Source organism: Molothrus ater, chromosome 4 (genome assembly GCF_012460135.2).
Source record: "Molothrus ater isolate BHLD 08-10-18 breed brown headed cowbird chromosome 4, BPBGC_Mater_1.1, whole genome shotgun sequence".
Classification (NCBI taxonomy): domain Eukaryota; kingdom Metazoa; phylum Chordata; class Aves; order Passeriformes; family Icteridae; genus Molothrus; species Molothrus ater.
The window spans coordinates 29,756,943-29,781,653 of NC_050481.2; the positions used below are offsets into that span (position 1 = coordinate 29,756,943).

The 24,711-nt window shown below is 38.7% G+C and overlaps 1 protein-coding gene across 15 annotated transcripts in view; it reads left to right on the top strand.

Moving 5' to 3' along the window:
* The window catches only part of TRIM2 (tripartite motif containing 2), an 87,413-nt gene extending 65,161 nt beyond the window's left edge, over positions 1-22,252 (top strand). For 14 of the 15 annotated variants that reach the window (XM_054514519.1, XM_054514518.1, XM_036381500.2 and 11 more), the window contains 6 exons: positions 4,235-4,338; positions 5,488-5,655; positions 12,363-12,543; positions 14,201-14,271; positions 16,683-16,823; positions 17,838-22,252. In XM_054514519.1, coding sequence (XP_054370494.1) covers positions 4,235-4,338; positions 5,488-5,655; positions 12,363-12,543; positions 14,201-14,271; positions 16,683-16,823; positions 17,838-17,990 — 818 coding nt within the window. In that variant the 3' untranslated portion in view covers positions 17,991-22,252. The remainder of the gene's footprint in view (positions 1-4,234; positions 4,339-5,487; positions 5,656-12,362; positions 12,544-14,200; positions 14,272-16,682; positions 16,824-17,837) is intronic. The other variant, XM_036381511.2, reaches the window with a different exon arrangement.
* The last annotated feature ends 2,459 nt before the right edge of the window (positions 22,253-24,711 follow it).

A 24,711-nucleotide genomic window follows, 5' to 3' on the forward strand; every position in this document is an offset into this window, starting at 1 on the left:
TTCCCATTTATTAGCTTCAATCCCTCTGATGCTCATTGTGAGCTCTATGGGGATGTGGTGGTCAGTGTGGAATTTTGCCAGGCCTCCATTGCATTGCATTGCAGTCATACCTGTACTGGACAGGGAGGGCAGAGCTCTCGATACCGCATTGCTGGCAAAGCTCCCAGTGTTGTTCTGATGTGCTAACAACAGACACCTGGCCTGGATTTGGCTCTTGTTATTTGAGGTTTGGCTGCTGTGGCAGCAAAGAATTTCTGATTTGTGCTTACCCCTAGGTTTGTGCACACCTGTCTGTGGTGACAGAGTCTCTGAGCAGGGCTTAGAGGTGGTCTTGGCCAAGCTTTTAGGGCAGATGCTGTGTAAAGCAAATTAACACAAACCAGTCCATCTTCACTACCAACAGTGTGTGGGCATATCTGACAGAGTTCCTACTGAATTACTCATTCCTCTTTAAAGGTTATAAACAATGTGCCTTCAACAACAGACTGATTTTAAAACTTAAGGTTATTTGGGAACTTGAATTAGAAAGACTGACATTCATTGTACAGCAAACACATAGGGTTAACAATTCAGTGCAGTTTTACTACAGAGACTTTTGTGCTTCAGCTGCATCTATTATGAGAAGAGACATCACAGCCTCATAATGTGTAAGATTTGACTAAATATCTTTCGGCACTCTGGGGAAAAAAAGAAAGGAAGCTGGGAAAAAAGAAAGCTCCTTGATGCCTATGTCTATGCAGTATGTATGTAGACCTTTCCATGCTGTTTATTTTTGCCCTTTTTTTTTTCTGTACCACATAGGAAGGAGTTCAAGAAGAATTACTTGAAGTGCTGTAGGCAGGAAAGAAATGGTACCTACATGACAGGTTATGGCCCCTCACAACCTCTTAAGTCTTCCCAATAATTTGTAATATTTCTGCAGTTTGATTTTGTCTCTCTGAATCTATTCCCTTCCTGCTGGAGGCACTGACGTGTTTTTCTTTGTGTTTTAGGAAGCTGGGGAATCTAGGTTAGCAAGCAGGGGGGTTGTTATTCATATTGGTAAAACTTGGAAAGCAAAAAACACTCCTTCTCTTAGTATGAGCACCAAAAATATACAATATACAAGTTTGTTCAGATTCCCAGGACTTAAAGAGCATATTCTTATTACAGTTATGTGATGTTATTTTAACATCTCCTGTCAGTGTTAATGGGCTTTTAGATTATTTTTTTTCTTCTTTTTGGTGAGACTCAGTGTAACATCTATTGCTCAAGAGTAAAAGATTGGAATTATGAAGCATTTTATGTGTGCTAGAATCATCTTGAGCAGAAAATGCACACTTTCTTTGTTGAAAGCTAAACTAATTCCTTTGTGCAGCCTATGCTCAGTAATTCCAGAAGGAATTAGATAGGGTTAAAACAAATCTGATCATTACCTGTATACAAAAATGGTATAAAAGGAGATATTCCACAGGCCACAGATCTGCTTCCCAATTACTGGGTTCAGTCTTCTCCTTTTGAAATCTCTCCTGTTTTTCCCAGTCCCCAGCAGCTTGCAGTAAAATCTCTGTCTTTTCGTCTTTTGTGCCCTGCAGTAGCTCAGAACAGCAGGGAGATAAAGCTGGGAAACGATGGGCACAAAAGATGCAGCCTCTCATCTATTAACCAGGCTGCTTGGGAAACTCTGGAATGAGGCTCCTACTGGTTCCAGCCTTGTGCAATTGAAATGTTGATGCCTCTCTAAGCTAAGGAGAGATGGGTGACTGCCCATGATGGAGAGAAGACAAAATATGAAATGCCTTGATACAGAAGGGTGGTATCTTGCAGTAAAAGATTTGCTGAAGACTCTCTCTAGGCAGGTATGTTCATAAGGAAGGAATTTCTGCTTACAGAGGGGAGCTATCATCCTTTGGTACTGCAGAGTCAGTAGCAAAAGCCTGCTATTCCAGAGGCTGACATGCTTTCCTACAGGCTTTCCTCTTATCATCTGAAATGCTTGTGCTTGGCTTCAGATCTCTGCTGGCATAGTGAATTATTCAAAATGGAAAGTTCAAAGTTATCTGATTTCCTCTTGAACATACATAAGGAAGTAAGCTTTCTTCTGCAGAGGAATTTCTGCCATTGCAGAGGGGACTGTCTAAGGGCCTGTATGCAGATAAGGAGCTAGGTAATAGGTTTAATAGCTGCAAAGTGCTAGTTACAAGGACATTGCATGGAGCTGAATTTCATCTACACACTGCGCTAATGTATTGCTATTTCTTATACTTACTGTGAAATGTGACTATGGCGTTCCTGGGTAATTTCTTCAGTTTTTCCTTTGATGTATATTTACAAGGTTCCACTGAAGAATGCTCTGAGTAACTTTTTATACAGGTGTCTCTTATCTTTAAAAACAAAATTCCTTGACTTTCAAGAACATTTTTCTAAGGCTAAAGAGCATACATTCTATAAAGTTTGTGTTAGTTAGTTCCAGATGCTCTAGCTTATGTCTCCTCTTTTCTAACAAATGTTTTCCCTTTACTCTCAGTAGTAAAAGGAATGTTTCTCTCTTTTCATCCATTCTCTTTGGCTAAGAAGCAAGAAGGAAATTTATCATTAGCATATGGTGGAAAAAAATTGCTGCATGCATCCCTCAGGCACTGCTTATTAAAAGAATAAACAGAAATGGCTCAAGTGTGGGTAATGTAATTGGTATGTAACTCACTATTCCCTGAATATGTACTTTTCCCTTGCAGTACAAAAACTAGAAGCATTTGCCTTGTTTAGAGGATGAAGCGGGTGGAGTTGACGAAAATAAGTCTTGAAACAAAGGAACATTCCTGCAGCACTGAGTGCAGAGAAATTAAATGTTACTTGTTAGCTAGTGACAGGAAATATGCATCCCACAGCCATCACCACAGAAGAAAGAAGGGTTGTTACAAGCGTTCACATCCCTGATGAAAGCTAAATACAAATTAGATAGAGCTGATATATATGTCTTAAATTAAGCATCACAGTCAGAACAGTTTAATCACTGCGCTCCACAATATTTTGGACTGACTAAAATGAAATACAAGTTTTTCAGTTAAAACCATATATTGGAACCAATTACTGGCAGATACACAGCCAGTGAATGCCTGTAAAAATATTTCACCAGGAAAAACAGCACTGTATCCATGTCTTGGAAAGGACAGCTTGTAGAGTTGGTGGTTGTTTGCTAAGCTTTTTTTGTGTTGCTTCATTTATTATGAATAACCTTGGAGTCCAAGATCATAGCTGGAGTATTTTCTAAGGACCCCTGAGCCTCCTTTACAAACAAATCAGGAATTTGGTTCCTGTTCCTGTGTTCCAGGTGTAATTTGGACCAGCCACTTTGGAGCTGATCTTTTAAGGATACCAGTTTGCTCTGTGATTCCCCTTGGAATGTCTCAGAACAAACATCTAATGAACCATCTAAACTTAATGAACTTTTGTGGAAAAATTGACATTTTACAACTCCTTATCACCTTAAGCCACTGGACAAAAGACTTACAGTTTTATGTAACACACAAGTGCATTTATGGGTTAAAATGAGACTTGTGTGTGTGGGAACACTGCTTTATTAAAACAATCCAAGGTCTCTCCAGAAGCATTCAGTCTCCAGGTGTTGGTCTTCATTAGCTCACAAGTCCAATCCATTCAAAGCTAGTTCTTCATCTGAATCTCCCTACCAAAGGAATCTTTGAAGCCTATGACTACAAACTGTATATAAGGGAATAGGAAACTTCCCTGTCTTGAAACAGCTCCATCCAAATTGATGTGTTCTATCCAACCTTTGTGATTTCACTGAGGAGACTTAGCTAAAACCGTGTCATCTGTCCAGGTTCTTATCTTAGCCCCTCTCTGTATGTTCCCATGTACTCACCCTTTCAGTAGAATAAAAATCTGCAGTTTAAAAAAGTCCATTACTTATGTTAAAACCTTTTACTGCTTCCCTCATGCAAGAGGCAATTTGTGAGCACTGATTTAGGAAGGCTGAAGAGGCAATTAATGTTGATGGGGGCTTGGGTGACACATGATGAAGAGTGAGAACAGTCCCTTAAACAAAATCCTGTCTTGTCAGTAGAATTGTCTATCTGTTACTGAGAGGGTTCTTTGAAGTTGTAGCAGTGAGAAGAACTCTTCAAAATAGAAATCCTTTGATCAGAAATGTAATAATTGCATGTGCTGGCATTTGGGTCCTAACTGATTAGTCCTGTCTAACCTGATTTCTTATGTGCTTTGTGTTCAATTTTAGGCACCAAAGGAAGAAATAAAGGGGAATTTACAAATCTTCAAGGTGTAGCTGCATCTACAAATGGAAAAATATTAATAGCAGACAGTAACAACCAGTGTGTGCAGGTATGAGAATATTTCAGTGTTTTTCTCCTTGCCCCCACACCTCTCCCTTTTTTGTAGACTCAGAAAGACACATTTTGTACAATTCAGTTGATGTAGAAAATACAAAGGAAAAGTAATTTATTATCCATTTACTTTCCATCTTCTTGACCTGCAGCTATCTTTTTCAGATCTATACTATATCTAGTATATCATCAGAGTTTAGTTCGCTTCCTTATGATGTTTGGCAATGAATGAAAAAAAAAGTTGTGCAATAATCTGGAAAAATGCCCTTCTGTAAATATAATTCTACATTGTAAATTTTATCACTCTCATGTTTTCAAATGTAAATCTAGAGCATGGTGCCACAAGTATAATTTTTTAGGAAGTACAAATAGAAAAAAAAGCATATAGATATCATTTTCAAGTGGCTTTTAGTCTATTTAACTGACTTCTCTTTCTGATATCATAATCAAATCTTTCCTGTGGTAGCACCCTGACACCCATAATTTCTTGGCTTCTGTAAAGAATTGTGAAAATCAAGTTATATTTTTTCTTTTGCTTGCCATCTATCCTTTTTACCATTACCAATTCGTCATCACTCTCCAGGCTGCTCATGTGGTAGCAATGAACACGGCACCAGCAGCGTGTCGCTTGTTCTTGTATGGGAGAACCAGCAAGCCACATGCCATGAGAACTCATTTCCAGGCTTTTGCAAAGAGACAGAATCAAATATTCATCAGCACCCTCATGCTTTGTAATATGCAGCCTCTTCAGAGGAACTTCAGTGTCTAGTTACCTGGCTTGGGGACACAAGGACATATTCTTATGTTTTCTACAGTCTTAGCACTCGGTGCCTCAGTTTCCTCATTTCTAGTAAGGAAATAATGCCATTCCTTCCCCACTGAGAGAGATATTGTGAAGCTAATTAATGTTTGTGAAGTACTTTGAGTTCACTGAAAAAACAGTGCAATGAGGTTTTCTTTTTTTTGAAATTAGGGTCTTCTAAAATTAGATATATTACTTTCAAATATGGACTGTGTAAAAGTGGTTCATGTTCCCAGCTCTCTTCCTGATTACAGTGTTGATTAGTGACTTGCTAAATCTAAGCTCCAAGAAATAGGTGATGGTCATATGTGGACATAATTTTAAAATCCCTGTTTTCTATTACAGATATTTTCCAATGATGGTCAGTTCAAAAGCCGTTTTGGCATACGAGGAAGGTCTCCTGGCCAGCTGCAGCGGCCAACAGGAGTGGCTGTGCATCCCAGTGGTGACATCATTATTGCAGACTATGATAACAAATGGGTTAGCATATTCTCATCAGATGGAAAATTTAAGGTACGAGTTACTATGTGAACTCTCCTGAGCTTTCTCTGTCTTACAAAGGAATGCAAAGTAACATTATTTTTCAAGAAACTACATCGTTTGGCTGTAGCTTAGTCTAAATTCCATTGTTGTGATGTGACCCGACCCAGCCACATGGTATAATTAATAGGAGGAGATCACAGCAGTAATGCTAATGTTACACCAAGCAGAGACAACATGTTCCATACTGCTTGCTTAGATGTCTTTCTGTTACTTATGGTCGAGCACAGCAAGTGCCAGCAAGGCTAGTTGGACTAGCTCAACAACCTTCATATCATTAGTACTCTGATTGTGCAGAAGGGTGTGTGCAGATACGCGTATGCACACAGACAAACACAAAATCTTACAAGGAGTACATGAAGCTCTTCAGTGACATATGGAGGAGAAAAAGAAGGTAGCAGACTGATGATGACTTCCTCTTTTATTCCATACTTCTCAGCAAATATAGTGTATAATTTCTGTATGATCCTGTTGGTAATATAAGCAAGGAAGAGTAACCCAGTTTCAGTGCTACAGCATAAACAGAAGTGTTCTACCTGGTGTGTTGTGCACTGAAAAAACTGAAAGACAATAATGATGTTGTAGGTTTCAGAAATCAAAAATTCTAAGGAAACAACTTCATATTTTCATAGCAACTCTGATCCCTTTAATGGGAATAAAATAAGACAGCAGCTACTACACTACATTGATGATTTCCAACCTGCAACATTTATTTCACTTGGGTTCAGGTGTGGTTCTAGAGAGAATTAAAGATTTCCCTGATTTGGTGCTCGTCTCTGAATGCATGATACCAAGTCTGGTGATGCACATTAGAGAGAGCCACCTCTGGCAGAGGTTAGCTGTACTCACTGGTGATACGGTTAATAGACCTGGAGGGAAATTTCTACCGTAGTTACTTAGTTCTGGAGTCCTGCATTGGGCAGATATGGCCTGTTTGGCTAATCTTCTGGCAGCCTAGTAGCCAAAAAGCTCAGGTTCTGAGCTGCTCATGTGTGCAGCAAGAAATGGCCTTTCTCCAAATAGTCTTTGCAAAGAGACAATTGCAAATAGGTAACTGTACTTGCGTAGTCCTCAGTGACCTCCATCTGAGAAACCAGTGTGTACGCTTCTAGAAATATCCAGATCATGTATAGACTTCAAGCTAAAGTAAAGCAATACTAAAATGTAATGCAAGTGTTAAAAAAAATACAAATTGTTTGCATTTGCAGAGAGGATGTGATTTTAGTTGTCAAGTAATTTTGAAAATGTATAGCTACACAGGAAAACCTTGGTTTTGGCTGAAGTTCTTAAATTAAATGAAAACACCAAAACAAACCCAAAGAAATATGTAATTTAGTTAAGAATCCAAATATTCTGATTATCCTAGGTATGTTTTAAATATTTATTAACATCCTTAATGTGAACTGGACACAGAACATGGAGGGCTTGTTTTCCTGCCTTCTTAAGATATGCTGTTAGTCCAGCATTTTGGATGGTGCCAGCTCTGGAGAAGCCAGAATGCTGTATGTGATATACTACCAGCAGGGAGACAGGTATTGGAAAAAAAAAAAATTATTAATGTAGTTCCTCTGATGCGAAGCCGAGATTTGTTTTCAGTCAATGTTTTCATTGGATTGCAAAAAATGCAAAAGCTGTGTGATGTTGGCATTGTTTGCGTGGTTAATACAAATTAATGCATCAGACTTCATAGCTCTTGGGACTAGAATGATTAAATGAGAGACGGAACATCAATTGTTTAAAATACTATTTTTAGATTGAATGCAATAAGCCATATTTATGAGAGGAAAAATAAATGTTTGTAGAAGTATTTTTTTATACAGAGGTTAGGCATAAGCACATAAGTGCAGGAGCTGGGTGGAGGGCAGGTGGCAGAGCATGTGCATGGGGACAGCAGGAGCGAGGCAGTGGGAACACTGGGATGGAGACACGGACAGGCACTGGGCACAGGGCCACACTGAGGAGCTCTAATGGGAGTAGGGGTCCTGTATTGGTGCAGCACTGGTTCAGGGGATCCTGTACTGCACAGTGTAGCTGGAGAGCTGGGCTGGGGAGGAGGGGTGCAGGTGGAGTGAGCATAGGGCCTGGGGGAACTGTGGGGGGACACACACAGGGTTGGGAGGTCATGCCCACCGAGGGTGAGGCTGTGATATGGGGACAGTCAGTGCCGTGAAGGGATGGGACTTGTATTGGGCATGATGGTGTAGGACTGGGAATTGGACTCGATGATCCTTGTGGGTCCCTTCCAACTCAGGATATTATTCTGTGATGGGATTAAATAAAATATAATGGAAGCACAGAACAAATAAAATATAATGGAAGCACAGAACATAGATGTAACAGATCTAGCCTGTGGGAATCTGGGCAAAGCCTTGTAATTTTTTGTGTGTTGGCAGTGGTAATTCTTACGGGGGCCTGGTCAGATTAAATTGGGCAGCACTTGCTAAAATAACAGAGAGAGAGAAAGGGATAATGGCATTTGCCTTCAAAGGACTGTGCCTGCAAGTCATTGTGTAATTCCTCTGATGCAGGTGGCCTGCTAATTGTTAACTCAGCAATATCAGGGGGCTGTTTTGAGCTTAATCTAACTATTTTTGATGTTGTCCCCTTCCTTCTGTATTTACTTACACTTACTCTCCCTTAGTGGAATTTTAATAGTCATGTGAGCCATAAGGCAAATTTCCCTGGAGCCAGGCCCAGGCATGTCCCTGATTACACCACTGGACTGACTCCCCTTGGCAACCTCCACTGCCAGGCAGAAACGTGTCACCTTCCTTAGTTCTGGCAGCAACAGAGTTCTGTTTTCTCAAGGCTGTAATTTACATAAATGCAGAGGTGGGCAAACTCTAATCTAAGGTTGCACCAAAACATGAGCTTCTTCACATGAACAGCTGTACTATCCTGGATATGATAAAGACTCAGACTGGGTCTTAGGATTTGGGGCTTCTATTTCTGGCTATGCCACAGATCTCATGGGTGACTAGTGATCTTCCATTTCACTTCCCAGTGCTTTATTTTCTTCATCTGTAACAGGCAGATAACAGTGCTGGCTTCCTCTGTCAAATATTCTGAAATTGCTAAGAAAGCTGTTGCAGTTGCTAGCTGTAGCTAGCAATTTCTTTGATACAGCACTAGGCTAAGGAGAGAAAGCATGGTGAAGCAGCTGTACCAGCTCCTCACCAAGTGGTGTTCAAACCTGATGAAGGAACTGGACAACAGAGCCAAGAGAATGATTTGTATTCCTCTGAGGATTGTTTTCTTTCTAGACTCAAAGAGCTGTATATAAGATGACAAGCTTGTTGTCAACCAAACAGGGCTCTGCAAGTCAAGATCAAATTTAGATAAGTGGGAAAAGAGGAAATATTTTATATGTCAGACTTCTTCCTTGTCTCACTAGTAGAATTAAGGAAAGAGCTGTCTGAAGCTGGTTCCATGTACTGATGGGAATGGGTAGTATGGTTACATGGTTACAGTTGAATTTTGACAGTCAGATGAATGATAAATCCACTTATTGTGTGATATTGCAAAGTGTGACAAAGTTGTATCTCCTTAATAGAGAAGTTCTCAAACAGGAAAAGATGGTTTGTTGAAAGTTTTTAATTAATCCCTGACAATCTTGAACATTTCAGACAGCAACAAGCATGGTAAAGTTAAACTTAGCCCTAACATGCTTTCTTCTACATTGGAAAAGTATTCATAAATTTTTATGTAGGCTAATTCGGATCTTTGGTTTTTTTTTTTTTTTTTTTTTTGGTTTTTTTACCTCTAGGAATATCCCCCAGTAGAATATTTTCCAGCCTGGTAGGGTGACTTTATAAACACATGTTTGAAAACCAGTATAAATTCCTAAGAGCCTATAAAATAAGGGACATAATGTCCCCGACTGAATTAAATTAAACACATTATTTGTATTAAGGGTTTACATGATTCATTATACTGAATTCATTTCTAATGGAAAAAAAGCCTGAAAATACTTCCATTCATACACTTAATGGGAGTGACTGAGTTTCATAATGTTCTGTTCTAAATAATCAAACCTATAATTCTAAGAAATATTCTGAAATAAAAATATACAAAGAATATGTTCAGCCAGATCCAGTAATGTGTCATCAGCATATTTTGATCTAAACTGGGAACAGATTTTTAGTAAAAAGCATTGCAAACTCTAGCTGGGCATACTTTATTGCTGCTTGCAAATTATATTTTAAACCTGGCCCAAGAGTAGTGATTTTTATTACTTTTCTCAGCACTGAGTGCCCATTAATGTATATGTGATTTATTTGTTATATTTTTCCATATGTGTTTATATGGGCATTAAGACACTGTACTCATGAGTCTGAGTCATTTTCTATAGGAATCCTGGAAAGATGGTAAGGAGGTAGTGCAATGCTCAAGCAGACAACCACATGGCCATCCCAAAGGAAGGAGGGGAATATGCCCAAAGCAAATACATCTACAGATTTGCATTTGATTTATGGTTTTGCTGCTTTGTTGTTATGCAAACTGAATACATTTTGTAGGTCTGCTGATATCTTTCCCCTGGTGAACACAAAATAAATTTTAATAGTTTTTCCTGGGGATATTTTAGCACGATTCAATTAGGTAGATTTTGCGTAAATATTTTGCAGTTTATAACAGCATATGTATATGAACATAAAACTGACACAAGATCATTGCATGTTGGCCAAGCATGGTCTTGCAGCTGCAAGATTTGCTCCCTGGAATTTTCTTCACTGGAGACTGAAAAAGGTTGTGTAGTGGCTTAGTAGCAGCCATCCTCAGGGTCCCCAGGTAGCTTTATTTTAGGATCATTCCTATTTTTTACCTGCAACCCCACCTACAAGAATGTACCATGCAATAGGAGCATGGGACTACTAAGGATAGGAGAGCTCCTTCTGTTTGCTTTGAAAACATCAGGGACATGAGAAAAATGAGTTAGGCAATGGATTTTCTCAATGCCTTGTAATCTGTCCCACTGCTACTCACCAATTGCAGGAGGGAGGGGAGAGGGGCAGAGAAGTCAGAAGTAGATGTGGTAATTGTGAACATGGTTTAATGGTAAATATGACAGTGTTAGGTTAATGCTTGGACTCAGGTCTAGAGGTCTTTTCCAACCAAAATGATTCTATGACTCCCAGCATTGCTTGCTCTAGGGGGTGATCTGTCTCACTCTGCAAAGGCAGTGAGGTGAAAGATGGCCTTGTTTCATAAATAAGATGAATATCTTAGTATATATTTCATCTAAATTCCAATGCAAACAGAAAAGTATCTTCTTCACCAAGATTTGAATTTCAGTTTGTAGGATGTGTCTGCCACAAATTACTATAGAATCTGAAAGTTCTGGGACTCATAATTTCAACAAAGCCTCGCTGGTAGACTGTCTGTCCAGTACAGACTTTTAAAACCAGCCTGAATAAGTGCTTTCAAATCTGTCCATCAATTAAAAGAAAGGTCTATAAGCAGGATGCAAGTTGCTCCATTCCAATGCAAACAATTGGGTATTTACAACCTTTTTAAACTGAAAGGTCAAAACCCAACGGATTTTATGTAGATTAAAACAGTTTCTAGAATCCCAGCCTAAAAAAAAGCTGAATGGTGAAGAATGCAGAATGGATTGTGAGGTAATCCTAAGTCTTCTTGTATATGCCCAGGTAGCTCATGGATTCTTTGAAGGCTTGGTCTCAATTTCTGCTTGCTCTGTTTCTTAGATCCTCTTTTAAGAATCCCTTCTTTTTAAACCTACTAAAGCATGCTTCTGGCATTTTTGGATTTGACAGCTCTCTAGCCTTTCCAAGTAATTTACTGTTATGAGATCCATCTCATCTCCACTGAACGTTTTTCCAGTGAAATATTGTATACAATTCCCCTCCTGTTGCTGATTATACCGGCAGATGGTTTTGGTAGTCACAAGGCCTATTTAAAATGATGGAAATAATTTTATTTACCTAAGACAGGAACAAGCTTTGATTTGTTTAGTGTTTCAAAGATTACTTTATTTGCTGTTTGGCAACATGATCCTCTCCCCTTTGCAGTTTTCAGCTGACACTTCATGTGTCTAAGCAGCAAGTGAAGCAATCTCATGTGGAATCTGGTGGAAGATAGGTTAGCCTGAGCTTTAGCTCTGCTCAAATTCTTTCTGAGAGCACTCAGAAGGTGCTGTTGTCTTACTAACCCAAGAAAGGCAACAGAGGACATCTTAGCCTACATCCCATGCAGCCCTGATGCTCCAAGAACTCTGACTTCTTTGATGCAGGCAGTGATAAAGATGTCTCCTCTCCATCAAGGGGGTTGTTGGACTCAGGAACAGCACACAATAGGAGACAAAAGTCCTTTCTGCTTGTCTGCCTATCCTGCTGCTACCCTAATGCTGGATATACAGACATTTCTGACAGGTTTATCAAGTCACACAAATCTGATGACTGTATTTCTTATGAGTTATATATTTGGACTCAGTTGCTGAGGTGGCAAATTTTTCAGTCTAGAAAAGACATACAGAAAGCACACTATTTTCAGCTGAAGAAAAAAAATATGAAGTACATGGTAAGAGCTGATAAAAACTATTGCTTCCAACTTCTGATGAAGAAAAGCGTCTCTGTTCTGCTCTGTGCCTGTAATACAATCTTTAAACAGTACTAATTTCTATCATGCCAACATATTTTCCTGTTTTGTGTTTTCCCATTTAGGCCAAAATTGGGTCTGGAAAGCTCATGGGCCCAAAAGGTGTTTCTGTGGATCGTAATGGACACATCATTGTAGTGGACAATAAAGCATGCTGTGTCTTCATCTTCCAGCCAAATGGGAAAATAGTCACCAGGTTCGGAAGTCGAGGAAATGGTGACAAGCAGTTTGCAGGTACACTTGATGGTAATATGTAAATCCCCTTTTCTTGCCTCTTCTGCTCACATTTGCATGATGTTTGAGCATGTTGAAGATGCGGTATCCTACCCCTTTATCCTCCAGGGGAGAGGTTCTGCTAGACATACATCTCCTATTTGCTTGATTGGTCAGACAGACTGCAACATCTGTTCTGCAAATGTAATTGTAACCAGATGGTTTCATCTACCTCCCTATGCCTGGAAACATTTCAGATCAGTGACCCAAGAAAGACTGATCTTAACTAGCATTTTATAAGTGCTTTGTAATTGCCACACTAAGCTGTTCGGCACAATCAACTCAGATGCTGTCCTTTGTGTTTCCAGTCATCAGACACACAAACCCCAATGCCCTAAGTGGTATCTCTTAGAAAATGAGTGTAATGGGGTAGTGTTGAGATTGAGATCAGGAAGGCAGAGTTATGGAACAGCCAGTGTAAGTTTGGGGAAATTGCCATTTATACTCAACTGACTGCTTGCACATGCTGTCTTTCAAGTAGAACATGCATTTAAGTTTAAAAAACAGAACAACCCCTATTTATATATTTTAAGTGAATAGCTGTTCTTTCAAAATTTGAAATGAAGGTGCCAAATTAGATATGCAGGTCGTTTTACAGGTGTTGGATCATTTTTAGTATGTAGTTTCATTGGTTCATTGGTCTGATGTTTTGACTGGTTCACAGTGAAAAGGAGGAATAGCATCAATGTGTTTTTATCCAAAGATCTCTTGCAATGTGTTATGGCATAATATATATAATTTATGAGAGCTTGGGCTCTAACACAGCTAAATTTTCTGGGTATCTCAATTTCTTTTTATTCAAAAATTTGCAAAAACATGTCCTGAAGATAAGTAGGCAAATACTTTCTAACAGTGCATTTGAGAAATATATCACCTCTTCTTGCTGATAGGCTACAGAAAACAGGGAAATTGTCAATACTTGAATGTTTTCATTGCAAAATTTTTCATTTTTGTTATAGTTTACCCTGATATACTGTGAAAACTGAAACTGAGTTTTGTTCTGTTTAATAACTCAAAATAGCGCCAAGTGTTTTAATTTGGGTACTTGCCTGTTTTCAAACTACCATTTGTTTTTTACTCAAATTTGCACGCATATTTCAATACACAATGTAAAGCAAAAAATGCCCTTTTTTCCCTGACAGTTGTCTTCTAAGTAACTTTTTTATTTATCCTAAAACTTGTTGGCTCAAATGCTTGTAAGATGTGAGCACACAGAGCATAAAATACTTCAATTAAGAATTTACAGGAACATTTATGATAACAATTTTCAGTGTATACATAACTTTATGCTTAAGCACTTCATGTTTTGTCTTGTTAATAAGCCCATAAATCTCTGCATAGTCATATGTGTACAAAAGAGGGAGAAATCAACAATGCTTATTGGGAACAATAACAACTGACAACTGGTTGAAAAAGAAATTATTTGTGTTTACAAAAAGCACGCTGAGCTTTTAAAGAAACCATGAAGTAAAATTACTCTCAATTTGAAATTGGTATTCCCACTTGGACTACTATTGCTCAGAAGCCAAACATAATATGCCAGCAGGCTGATTTTTTTTTTAATTTAACCATACTTTTTATTTTAATGGTATTACTATTTTTTTCTTCTTCTTCTTTTTCTGCATTGCAGGTCCTCATTTTGCAGCTGTAAACAGCAACAATGAAATTATCATTACAGATTTTCATAACCATTCTGTCAAGGTACTGTCAATGGCAACTTGGAAAGTTGCCACTTTAATTTTATTATGATATTTTTTGGGGGAAAGAACGTATTGTTAAAACCAAAGAGATCACACTCCATATAGGAGTGTGATATAGCTCTGCTATAGAGACAGCACTTTCAGAGAACTCTGCATGCAGTGCATCACTTAGTGAAGATATAGTCCATTGCCTTTGGTGTCACTATAATGGTGTCTAATACAATTGCTTAAACATAGGTTGTATCTGAAATAAATAATTTCAACTCTACTTAATTTTAGTAGCCCTCTGCCAAACCTGTTAATGACCCTGTGTTCTGTCTTTTAAAAGTCTGGCTTTTGAATTTCCCAGTAAAAGCTTTCCACGGTTCTAGTTGTAAAATTATAGCAAAGTAAAGATACATTACAGTCTTTAAATTCCATACCTATAAGCTTTAAGATTACTGGACCCATTTTACAACCTGATTCTCTTAAAACCCATGTTACTATTGATTTTCATTCAGTGCCTCCTGCACTGGGCAAAACTGGCCACTAGTCCTTACACCCATGGAAATTCCTGACTCTCAGCCTGTTCAAGTCATGGTATGATAGGAAGTTTGTTTGTCCCAGTAATAAACCAGACCAAGGAAACATGCTGAGATGTGTTGGCAAATGTCTATGAAGGAGACACAGGCCACTTCAGAAATGCCTCACCTGTGTGTGTTTGTTTTCAGGCATTCCCTTTCCTACACTTCCTGTGTGTGCTCTTGTGCCCTCCCTCTACAGGAGAGAGCAGCAGGAGGACAGAGGCAGGATGCTGTTCTACCTGGGTTCTCAGGACATGTGTGTCAGTCCCACACACCAACAAAATAAAGTCCCTGGCATTTCATCTAATGCCTGTTTTGACTGAACATAAAGTTGAACCCTCAGTCTAGTTCTTTACTATTTCTAATTGAAAAAAAAAATTTTATGTATTCACCTGAAATTGGAGGTTGCTGCCTGAGCATAGACACCTTTGTGTCCTGAGCAGTGCTGAATCACTGAGGTCTGGAATAGCAGCCTTGCTTGCGCATCCTTTTGGAATTGGTGAGGAAGTAGCAGCTTGTGGTTTGGATTACAACACAAAAGCCAAGACTGCTGCAGGAGCCCTAAAGCAGCAGGAAGCCTGTGACTCCATAAATTACCTCTCCACAAGCAAGGTTTGCCTGGTAACAAGAATGCCTGGAGAGGCTTAACAGCAAGGGGCAAACTGAAATGAAAAAAAGAAAGTGAAGAAATGTAAGAAGTGTGGCATCCTAGAGGATTTATAATTATTACATTTCTAATGAGAACAGAGTGTCCCATCTGTCTCTGGTGTGACTCAATGGGATACAAATGTTACTTGTTACAATTTGGTACTAACCAGAAAATATTCTTATTTCTGTAGTGTTCTCTAAATTGGTACATATAACTGTTGACTCTCTGGAGAGTTTATTCGCTGAGAGCAGAGAGTACATCTTCTTTTAAATAATAAATTATAAATAACTAAATAAATTAATTTCACTCTTATTAGTCCCAAAGCTGCTTCCTGCCACCAGTGTCTTGAATTAAACAAGCTCACTCAGCAACATTTTTCTCTTGTCCCCATTAACTTTCAAGGATGTTCCTTCCCTCAGGCATCTTTTATGGAAAATCCTGTGCAATGTAGGCTTCTCTCTCATTTGGTCACTTTAGCCCAGGGAGAGAGCAATATATCTTTGTCTATTTTTTCATTAGGTGGCTTTTTTTTATTATTATTTTCTTTAATCCTCTGAGGCACTAACTTGGTACTTCATTAATTTCCTCCCCCAAAATGTTTTTTTCTCTGTTCACTGGGGGTGTTTGAGAACACAGTAATTCCCTGACATCTTCCACCTTGTCAGCGCTTCAGTGTGCACTTGGCACTTGTTAGGTCTTTGCATTTTGTTGTGCAAGCCCCAGTCAGTCTCTAAGAACTCTGTTGGACCTTGTGCTATAGCTGGCCCTGGATCCAAAATGGATGAAAATATTTTAGAGATGGCTGTGGACTGTGTAAATGACACATTTTGTATCTTGTTTGGTCCCATTGGTGCATCCAGGTCACTGACAGAATAGTCATTGATCGGCTCCATCTTTCTGCTGTCTAAACCTGTTACCATCACAGAGAATTCAGTTGCTGACCTGTCTGCAGAGAGCAGCATGCCATGATTTGCAATGTGTGTTAGATTATGGAAGCAGAGAAGAGAGCATCTGCTCCATTGTGTTTTAGTTCCAAAGAAACAAAGCACCCAGTGCTGCATCTGCATTCAGCTCTTTGCAGTTCAAGATGCACAAGCTGCAGAAGAATTCTGGGGCGCTTTGCCTCCAAGTCTGAGATTAATCAGATCATATAGTTCTTGATACCATGCCATATTTAGGTTGTTGTTTTAACCCATACAGGTCTTTAACCAGGAGGGAGAGTTCATGCTGAAGTTTGGATCAAATGGAGAAGGAAATGGGCAATTTAATGCACCAACTGGAGTAGCAGTAGATTCTAATGGAAATATTATTGTAGCAGATTGGGGAAACAGCCGAATACAGGTAAAAATTTCTGTATTTCAAAGGTGCTTGATTAAAAAAAATAATGGGTTGCTAACTCTGGCCTTCAGACTGCCCAAGAAACACCATTAGAAGTGATGTGGTTTCTCACACCATCCTTTATATGCCTCATTGTCCACTTTCAGACCTGGTGGTGTTACATTGTGAGCTTTTCAGTGTGGCTGCTGGCAGCTCTGATGGCCATGGTGACCAAGGATTTTGCTGCCAAGTAGTTCCCCAAAAGCTTCTTGATGACTTATGAGATTTGCAAGCATTGCTGAGATTATAGTAATTTATAATCACCATAACAGAAGATCAGAGACATAGTGGAAAATGTGAAAAAGCAAATGACCTGAGCTGAATGCAGCAGATCTTTATCATCTTTTTTAAATGTTGAGAAATTATTCTGCTTTCAAGTTATGAGAGTTGCAGTCTTTTTATCTTTTAAGTGCTAATCACAAGGTCTTCCCGTTTGCCAAAGAATACCTAATAAATAAGTGTATGTATTATTTCCACTGAATATAAAACTGAGGAAGCTGCTTATGAGTTGTTCTCAGGAAGCACTCTCAACAGGGTAAACAAATTGCTAGTTTTCTCTGTGTGGGGACCTAAGAATCAGGCTAGCCACAACAGTGATATTTGTTAGGAAAACAAGGTGTTGGTTGAGTTCCCAATTAAGTTTGATTTATTGTAGTTGACTATTTTTAGAACAGGAACAACTGAGTTTCTTGTTTTTTATTATTATTATTTTATTGTGTGTTAATTCTTGCCAAATATCCTGGTGGCTATAATTAGTTCTTTTTAATAAGAACATACATTTGTATATAAACTTGCATATTATGAGATAACAGAACAGATTTTGCCCTTGTTTATTCTTTTATTCTATTGTATGCCCACTGTTTCAGAAATTAGAAGTATAACAGTATAAGAGAGACTTGTAAGAGAGCAGACTACTTTGTATCCGCTACTTTCCTTTTTTATTCATAACATTTATTCTGTGCTTTCTCACCCTCAAAGGTTTTTGATGGAAGTGGATCATTTTTATCCTACATTAACACCTCTGCTGACCCCCTTTATGGTCCCCAAGGTCTGGCTCTTACTTCAGATGGCCATGTTGTAGTCGCAGACTCTGGAAATCACTGCTTCAAGGTCTATCGATACTTACAGTAGCAATGAGCTCTGGAGCTGGATAATCACCCACTCTTAAGAAAAGACTCGTCCTAGAGATCCAGTGCCGGATATCTCCTACTTTGTGTTTATTTTTAATAACAAAGGAGTCTCTTATGGACTTCTTGTGATTATTTCCAAACTTACCTTGTTTACATAGGACTTGCACCTCTTATGTTTCTCACTGAACTTTTTGTTGTAAGTGTTAATAAAATAATCCTCTGTAACTGAATTCATAAAGACAATGTGAAATTAAACACAAACTGCATCCTATGAAACTGGAATTAACTAATAAGGCAAAAATGAGAAAAGTTTGGGAAAAGTCCCCAAAGCTTTTTGATGACTGCGAAGGATAGCTCCTGCTCAGAGCTTCCAAATTTAAAGAAGTATCATTCTTACATGTTATTTAACCCAGGGGTGACTCTGGGAATCTTCTAGATCTCATTATCATGGTAGGTATTACACTTCTAACATTCTTCAGTCTTACTGTGTATAACAAGTAGGTCCTTTTAGTATAAGGTTAAGTCTCACAAAATCCATCTAGCTCTAACCGTCAACACAGCTCAGTGTTTAGCACTATGAGAATCAATGCAAATTCCCTACTCATGTGGAATTAATGAAGGATTGTTTCGTGCGGCTGTTGTTCACTCTTCCTCTTGCTCAATGTGCAGGAAGGACTTTGCAGAGACCTGACATTTCTAAAGCTCTGGAAAACCTTAATTGTAGCGATACATTAGAGGGAGAGGAATTTTCTGTATAACCACAGACCTTCTGACACCAAACTAGTTCATTAGGATCAGGGTTATTACAATGTCAAGTCAATTAACCTAATGTGTGCCACTCCTTCGTACGTGTTCATTGCCATGTTTCCTTACGGCAACTCATTGTATTAACCTCTAAAATAAGATGCAGCTTCACACAGGACAGAAAGCCAGAGAAGTACCCTGTGGAGGACCTACATTATACAACCAAAGGAACTGTGGTAAACAGAGGTTGTATAGGAAAGCCAAGGGTTACCAAAGCTATTTGTTTTTATGTGAGAAAAAATATGTTACAAATAAAAATGAATTTGAACCAATTCCTGAAGTCCTTCATCAAAGGGAATTTTGTTAGAGGACAAAACAAGGACTGTGAGATTTGTTCCAATTTGTTTGTATGTATGTATGTATGTATGACTGATTGACATAAAAATAAAAAAAAAGTAAATGTGGGTTATTTCAGCGAACTGGAACGTATGTATGATATTTGACAATGGCAGTACTCCGAAAAATGACCTTTCTTCCTCTGCCAGATCTCTCTACTGTGTTCTTTGTTGAAGTATTAATTTAACTGGAAATGCTTACAGGCATGGTTCTGTTTTTAATGTTTGGTTTGTTGGGGGTTTTTAAAGTATGACCTTGTCCTTTCTAAAGTAGCATTGGCTTTATTCTTATTTCTATATCCAGTGGTCAAAGGTTGAATTGCTACTGTAGCCTGATATAGATAGAATGGTGCTCCCTTTTAAGTATTGCCTGAGGAGCTGTGAGCTTGCTGCCAATGCCTACAATAGGCTGGGAAGTGCTGTCTTTCCTTTCTCATTTTTAGCGCCTTGAAACAAAAGGGCATTGGGTCAGAAACAAGGGAGTACTTTAAGCATGTTTGCAAAATGGAAAGAAATCTTTGATAAAATTTCTTGTTATAAGTATTTGTCTTATTTCTAAAACGTAAGGTGGTTGTTTCGATAAATTTGAGAAAAACGAATGGTTTTTTTCTAGAGTTGCATTTGACTTGTAAAAATGCAGACCCCAAGGTTCTTAAATGGGGGGTTTGTCTGGTTTTTAATTACTGTTTCCTGAAGATATTTCCTCTTCTTTCCTTTGTTTATTTTTTGCACATAGAATCAATTTAAAATTTCTTGTGCAAATACAAGTTTCCTTATTTCATTGGAATAAATATTTTGTGCATGAAGCTTAAGGACTGTATAACGAAGCTAAGAAACTGGTGGTAACATTTATGAATATTAAAACTCACGTTTGTTATTCCTAAGAGAACAAAATATCCTCTGCTTGAACTGAGTTTGTCCTAAAATTCTGAAGATGGTATCTCGGTCATTACAAATAAACTGTCCTATCAAAATTTAACAAAGCTGTAGATCAAAATTTCATTCTAAGTGTCCTTATAACACTTTCTGACATTGGAAGACCCTTAAATAGCACATCAGTGAAGAAAAGGCATTTGAACTGTATTTAGTAATAAAGAGAAGGGGTTGTGATAAAGGGATTGAGATAAAAACTTTTAAAAATGTGCTGTGGCTGTCAGTTATCACATTTAGTTCTGAATATGGATTTTTAGAATACAATTTTACTAAGCTTACATGTTTACCCCTCAGAAAACATTGCCAAATCCTCTGTTGTCAGGTACTTCGAGAAGCATGAAAATCAGATCCTAACCCATAGAGCAAAATAGATACTTAAGACTGTGCTATTCCATGTATACACTTTTCTTCAAAAGCTTTTCAGTCCTTTGGTCCAGCATTGCTTAGCAGGATTTTAGATAATCCTTGTTAACCCAGTGCATCCTGATGAAATTAGTGAATTCTACACATAACCCTCCTCACAACTCAGCTCAAAGCTATTAGGAGTTTTGTGGATTTTTTCTTAAAATTGAGTAGTTTTTTTGATTTTCAGACATTATCGGCAGAGCAGCACCTAAAGAATGTCATGAATTTGAAGTTATTTCTGATAGCAAATGCTGTCAACTTCAAATTTAGTGGCATAGGACATTCCCTTCCATGGTCTGACCTTATCTGCCTGGCACCGGGAAACTGAGAAACACATTGCTTTTACGGTGCTTCTAAGCCAATTTCGCTAAAATGCTTGGCTTACAAACCTTGCAAAGACCAACCAAAGCAGAAATTCTGCACTTAAAAGCTGGCAGACTTTTTTTCTCATCCAATTAAGGGAAGGTCAGAATTGTACTACGTGATTTGCTGAGTTGTTAGCATTTATTAAAGTCTTTACAGGCATGCTGCTGCCAGATTTCAGGTATAACCAAATGTCCCCTTGACTTCTCTGGAATGCTAATTGAGTAGCAGCACAGCATGAATGGTGAAAGTATGTGCTTCATTTAACTAAGCTTCAACTCAAAAGTAATCTCAAAAGGTTATTAGATCTTGTGTCATATGGAACATTTTAGGACAAACTAGCCAACTGTATTTTCATTGTTCAGTAAATAGAATAAAAAGATCTGTTCAGATAAATCCAACATAAACAATAGGAGAGTTTTGCATAGGATAAACCAGCACCAATGTACTGAAAAAGAAAAGGAAAATGGTTTAGGCAAGCAATTGCCTCATGAAGATGGAGTGCTATTTACTAGTAAATGCTCATCTGTTCTGTAAAAGCTAGAGGGCTTTTGATTTTATGTCAATATTTTTTATAATAAGGATCTAGTGTTGCCATAATGAGAACTATAAGTGCCCAATAAGTTGTGTTTGTTATAAAGAAATGACCTTCAGTTGGGGGAGACAACTGTTTGAAAGCTTGTTATAAAATCATGATGTAAAGTCAAACTTTTCTTCAAGAATTCAAGCAGTGATTGTCTGACCTGTTTGTAGAAAGTGTACAAAAGGTATTTGTACTATGGAGTGGCAAGGTTCCTAACAGGTCATTTTATTTCTGACGAATGTACAGCACTTCAGTCGATGTTTGTGAGCAACACAGCCTTAACCCTGACACTTTTTCTTTGGCTTTATGACACAGGAATGTTCCCTAAGTTGTGTAGTGTATGGCAGCAACCCCTGATAGAAATCTCTACCAGCTGATATGCTGCAGCTTTCCAGTTCTAGGAGTGTTTCCAGTTCTTTTTTCCATGTTTTTTTAAAACGTTTTTGTACATTCCATCTTTGTAATATATGTTTTGTGTATATGTAAGCCTTGCACTCTCTTGACACTCATAATGAAATATTCTTCTCACATGTTTTTTTGTTGTCAATGATGATGTTTTTGTTTGTGTTTTTTTTTAATCCCTATGATGCTAAATACAGACTTTTTCTCCTCAAGGTCAAGGATGAAAGATGCACATCAAAGTGTTTGTGTGTGTGTGCGTGTGTGTGTGTGTGTGTGTGTGTGTAGTTTTAGCTTCCTGTGTGCCATGGTATTCATAATGCTTTAGCTGACAAAAAAAATTACTCTGTCTTGGAAATGTAGGAAAACCGGAGTCAAATGTGTACCTTTACCACGCACAAAAATTTCAAATAATAAAAATAAAGCTTGTTTCCTCTGGTATTTTCATGGTTGAGGATTTATTTTTCATATGTCTCATACTCACTTGTCCCTAGAAGTGACCCCATAATGCAGGAAGATGGTAATTTTTTTCTTTCCTGACACCACAGTTTTCTTTCCTGACACCACAGGTCACAAGCTAAGGAAACTCTGATTTTTTCATGGGTGTTAAATTTTTTATGTTGACACAGAGGAAAGACAGACTTGAGTTGTTCTTGGGAAGAAGGTGCAGAGTTGGAGCTTCCTTGTTCCTCTCTTCCTTCTTCAGTACAGGAATCAAAATTAAGATTTTCATTGGTGGCAGTAAGATTAAGAGCTGTAAGCTTTTCTGCTTGCATCACAGAAGTACACAGTACCTTGTAGCTGAGGTGTGATATAATCTTTCAAGAGTCTGTTGCAGAAAACCAAATTAAATTATTGTGGAGAACAAAAAATTTACCTTAGGAGTTCAGTCTGACTCTGTTCCTGTAAGAACAAATTTCCAGCTTGTATTAACTTCAATTTCACATAGTACCGATGTCTTCTTGGTCACTGGTGAACTCTCCAAACTGGAATAATTTGAGAACTCAGTGTGACTGGGAACTTGCTCACGAAGTAAGACAGAATCTTCAGAGGCATCATTCTGGCTTGGATACAGCCTCAATGAAGGGATCTAGCAGGGTCAGGGAAACCCCCAGTGATGAGTGTTTGCTCAGTGGCAGGACAGTCAGAAATGAGACAGCTGAAATATTGAGCAGCTGTCCATTTTTGTGGCTCTTTCCCCCAAACCCTCTAGAAGAATATGTGTTTTATTCTTTCTTGCAAGTCACAGGGAGTGTCAGCAGCCATATTTCGAGGCCTCATTTTTCTCCCAAAGACAAACTTAGTACAATGTAATGGATCAGTTTTGGTTTTCTGTCAGTTTCCAGATGAATACACGCTCATAGACTCTTGGTGCTGAATGTACTTGTCTATCTGCCCTGAAATTCAGATGATTACAAAAGGCTTTATTTGTCTGCCAGCTAAAAGAACACCACATCTTGAAGCCGAGCAGTGTTGAATTGACATTTAGACTTGCAGAGCACTTGTTCCTTCCCATGTAAAAAAGATCATAAAGAAGAGAAGCAATAGCACAGGATTTCCTGAAACCACTGGGCTTAGTAGGTAAGATGCTTGTTACATTCCAAATCTTTTCTTATTGATAGGCTAGAAATGTTTTCTGTTCCCTGGATTACTACAGCAGAGGCTCTTCAACCGCTGAACACTAATACCAGAGAACACTTTTGTTTACCAGAAAATATCTGCAGTAAATGACCAACTTCCTCTTTGACCCTCTTGTGGTACTTATTAAAATACCTAAAAGAGACAGGAGAATCTTTTAGGAGTTCTGTAAATAGGACTACAGAATCCAGTCTCACCAATGAGTAACAATGTCAGGGAGAATAGGGCCAAAGTAGCTAAAGGAGCAGGGACTTCGGGCAGCCACCCTTAGCCAGGCTTTCTCTCTTTAGAGTGGTACTCCTTAACATACCACTGCACATTCAAAAACATTTCCTTGTTCCTTAGCCTGACATTCTCTCACATCCAGCTGTGCTGCTCTGCAGTTAACTCTCCCCACAGTTTTACTGACAGTTCATGTGAATGCTCCCTAATTTGGACCAGACTGAACTATCTCAGTGGAGTGGAACAGTCAATGTCATTTCTGTGGACAGATGTTCTCCCTAGGCAGACCCCAGCTGTGCTGGTAGAGGAGATACCCAGCACTTGCTGCTCATTGCTACATGCAGTTTAAGGCTTCTGCCCTCAGGTTTGTTCTGAGCTAGGCACATGAATGCCTTGTTCCTTCAGAGAAATGCCTTGTGACCAAAATCCTATTGTTTGAGCTACTCACCTTGAGGATAACCGTAATGCTTACTTCTGTCTAGCAAAGCTGTGGGAGCAGTAACTTTTGGGGGAGGGCCAGCTAGCATTTCTCACCAAGGGTTTTTCACTCAAGGGTTAAATGTTTGTAGGGAGGACATCTGCTTACAGTCCAAAAGCTCATTCAAGGATGAAATGAGGCAGCAGATGCTGCAGACTGGCCTGTATGGGATACTCATGGATCATATTGCTTCCTGATGTGTGGCCACAGCCCATGACAGACTGCTTGGACCCCAGAGAAGTTGGTACCACCCCCCAGGGGTGAGCATCTCCTTGTCCTCCATGCTCTACTGCTGTCAGTCATACAGGTGCTGCGGGAGGCAGCCACAGGACTCAAAAGGCTTGGTCTTACCCTGCTAGAAATAAACGGATCTGCTGTTGGAAAGGAATGAGAAGAAGGTGTCTTGACAAACAAACTGTGGGCCTGATACATAGATAAGGCCAGATACAGCAAGGTGAAAGAACCAATGGGAGAAACCATAAATTCCATAGGAATTCCACTAATTGACACAGACTGTTACTCACTCAAGACTACGCTAAATCTCTGGATTTAGAGAAAAAAA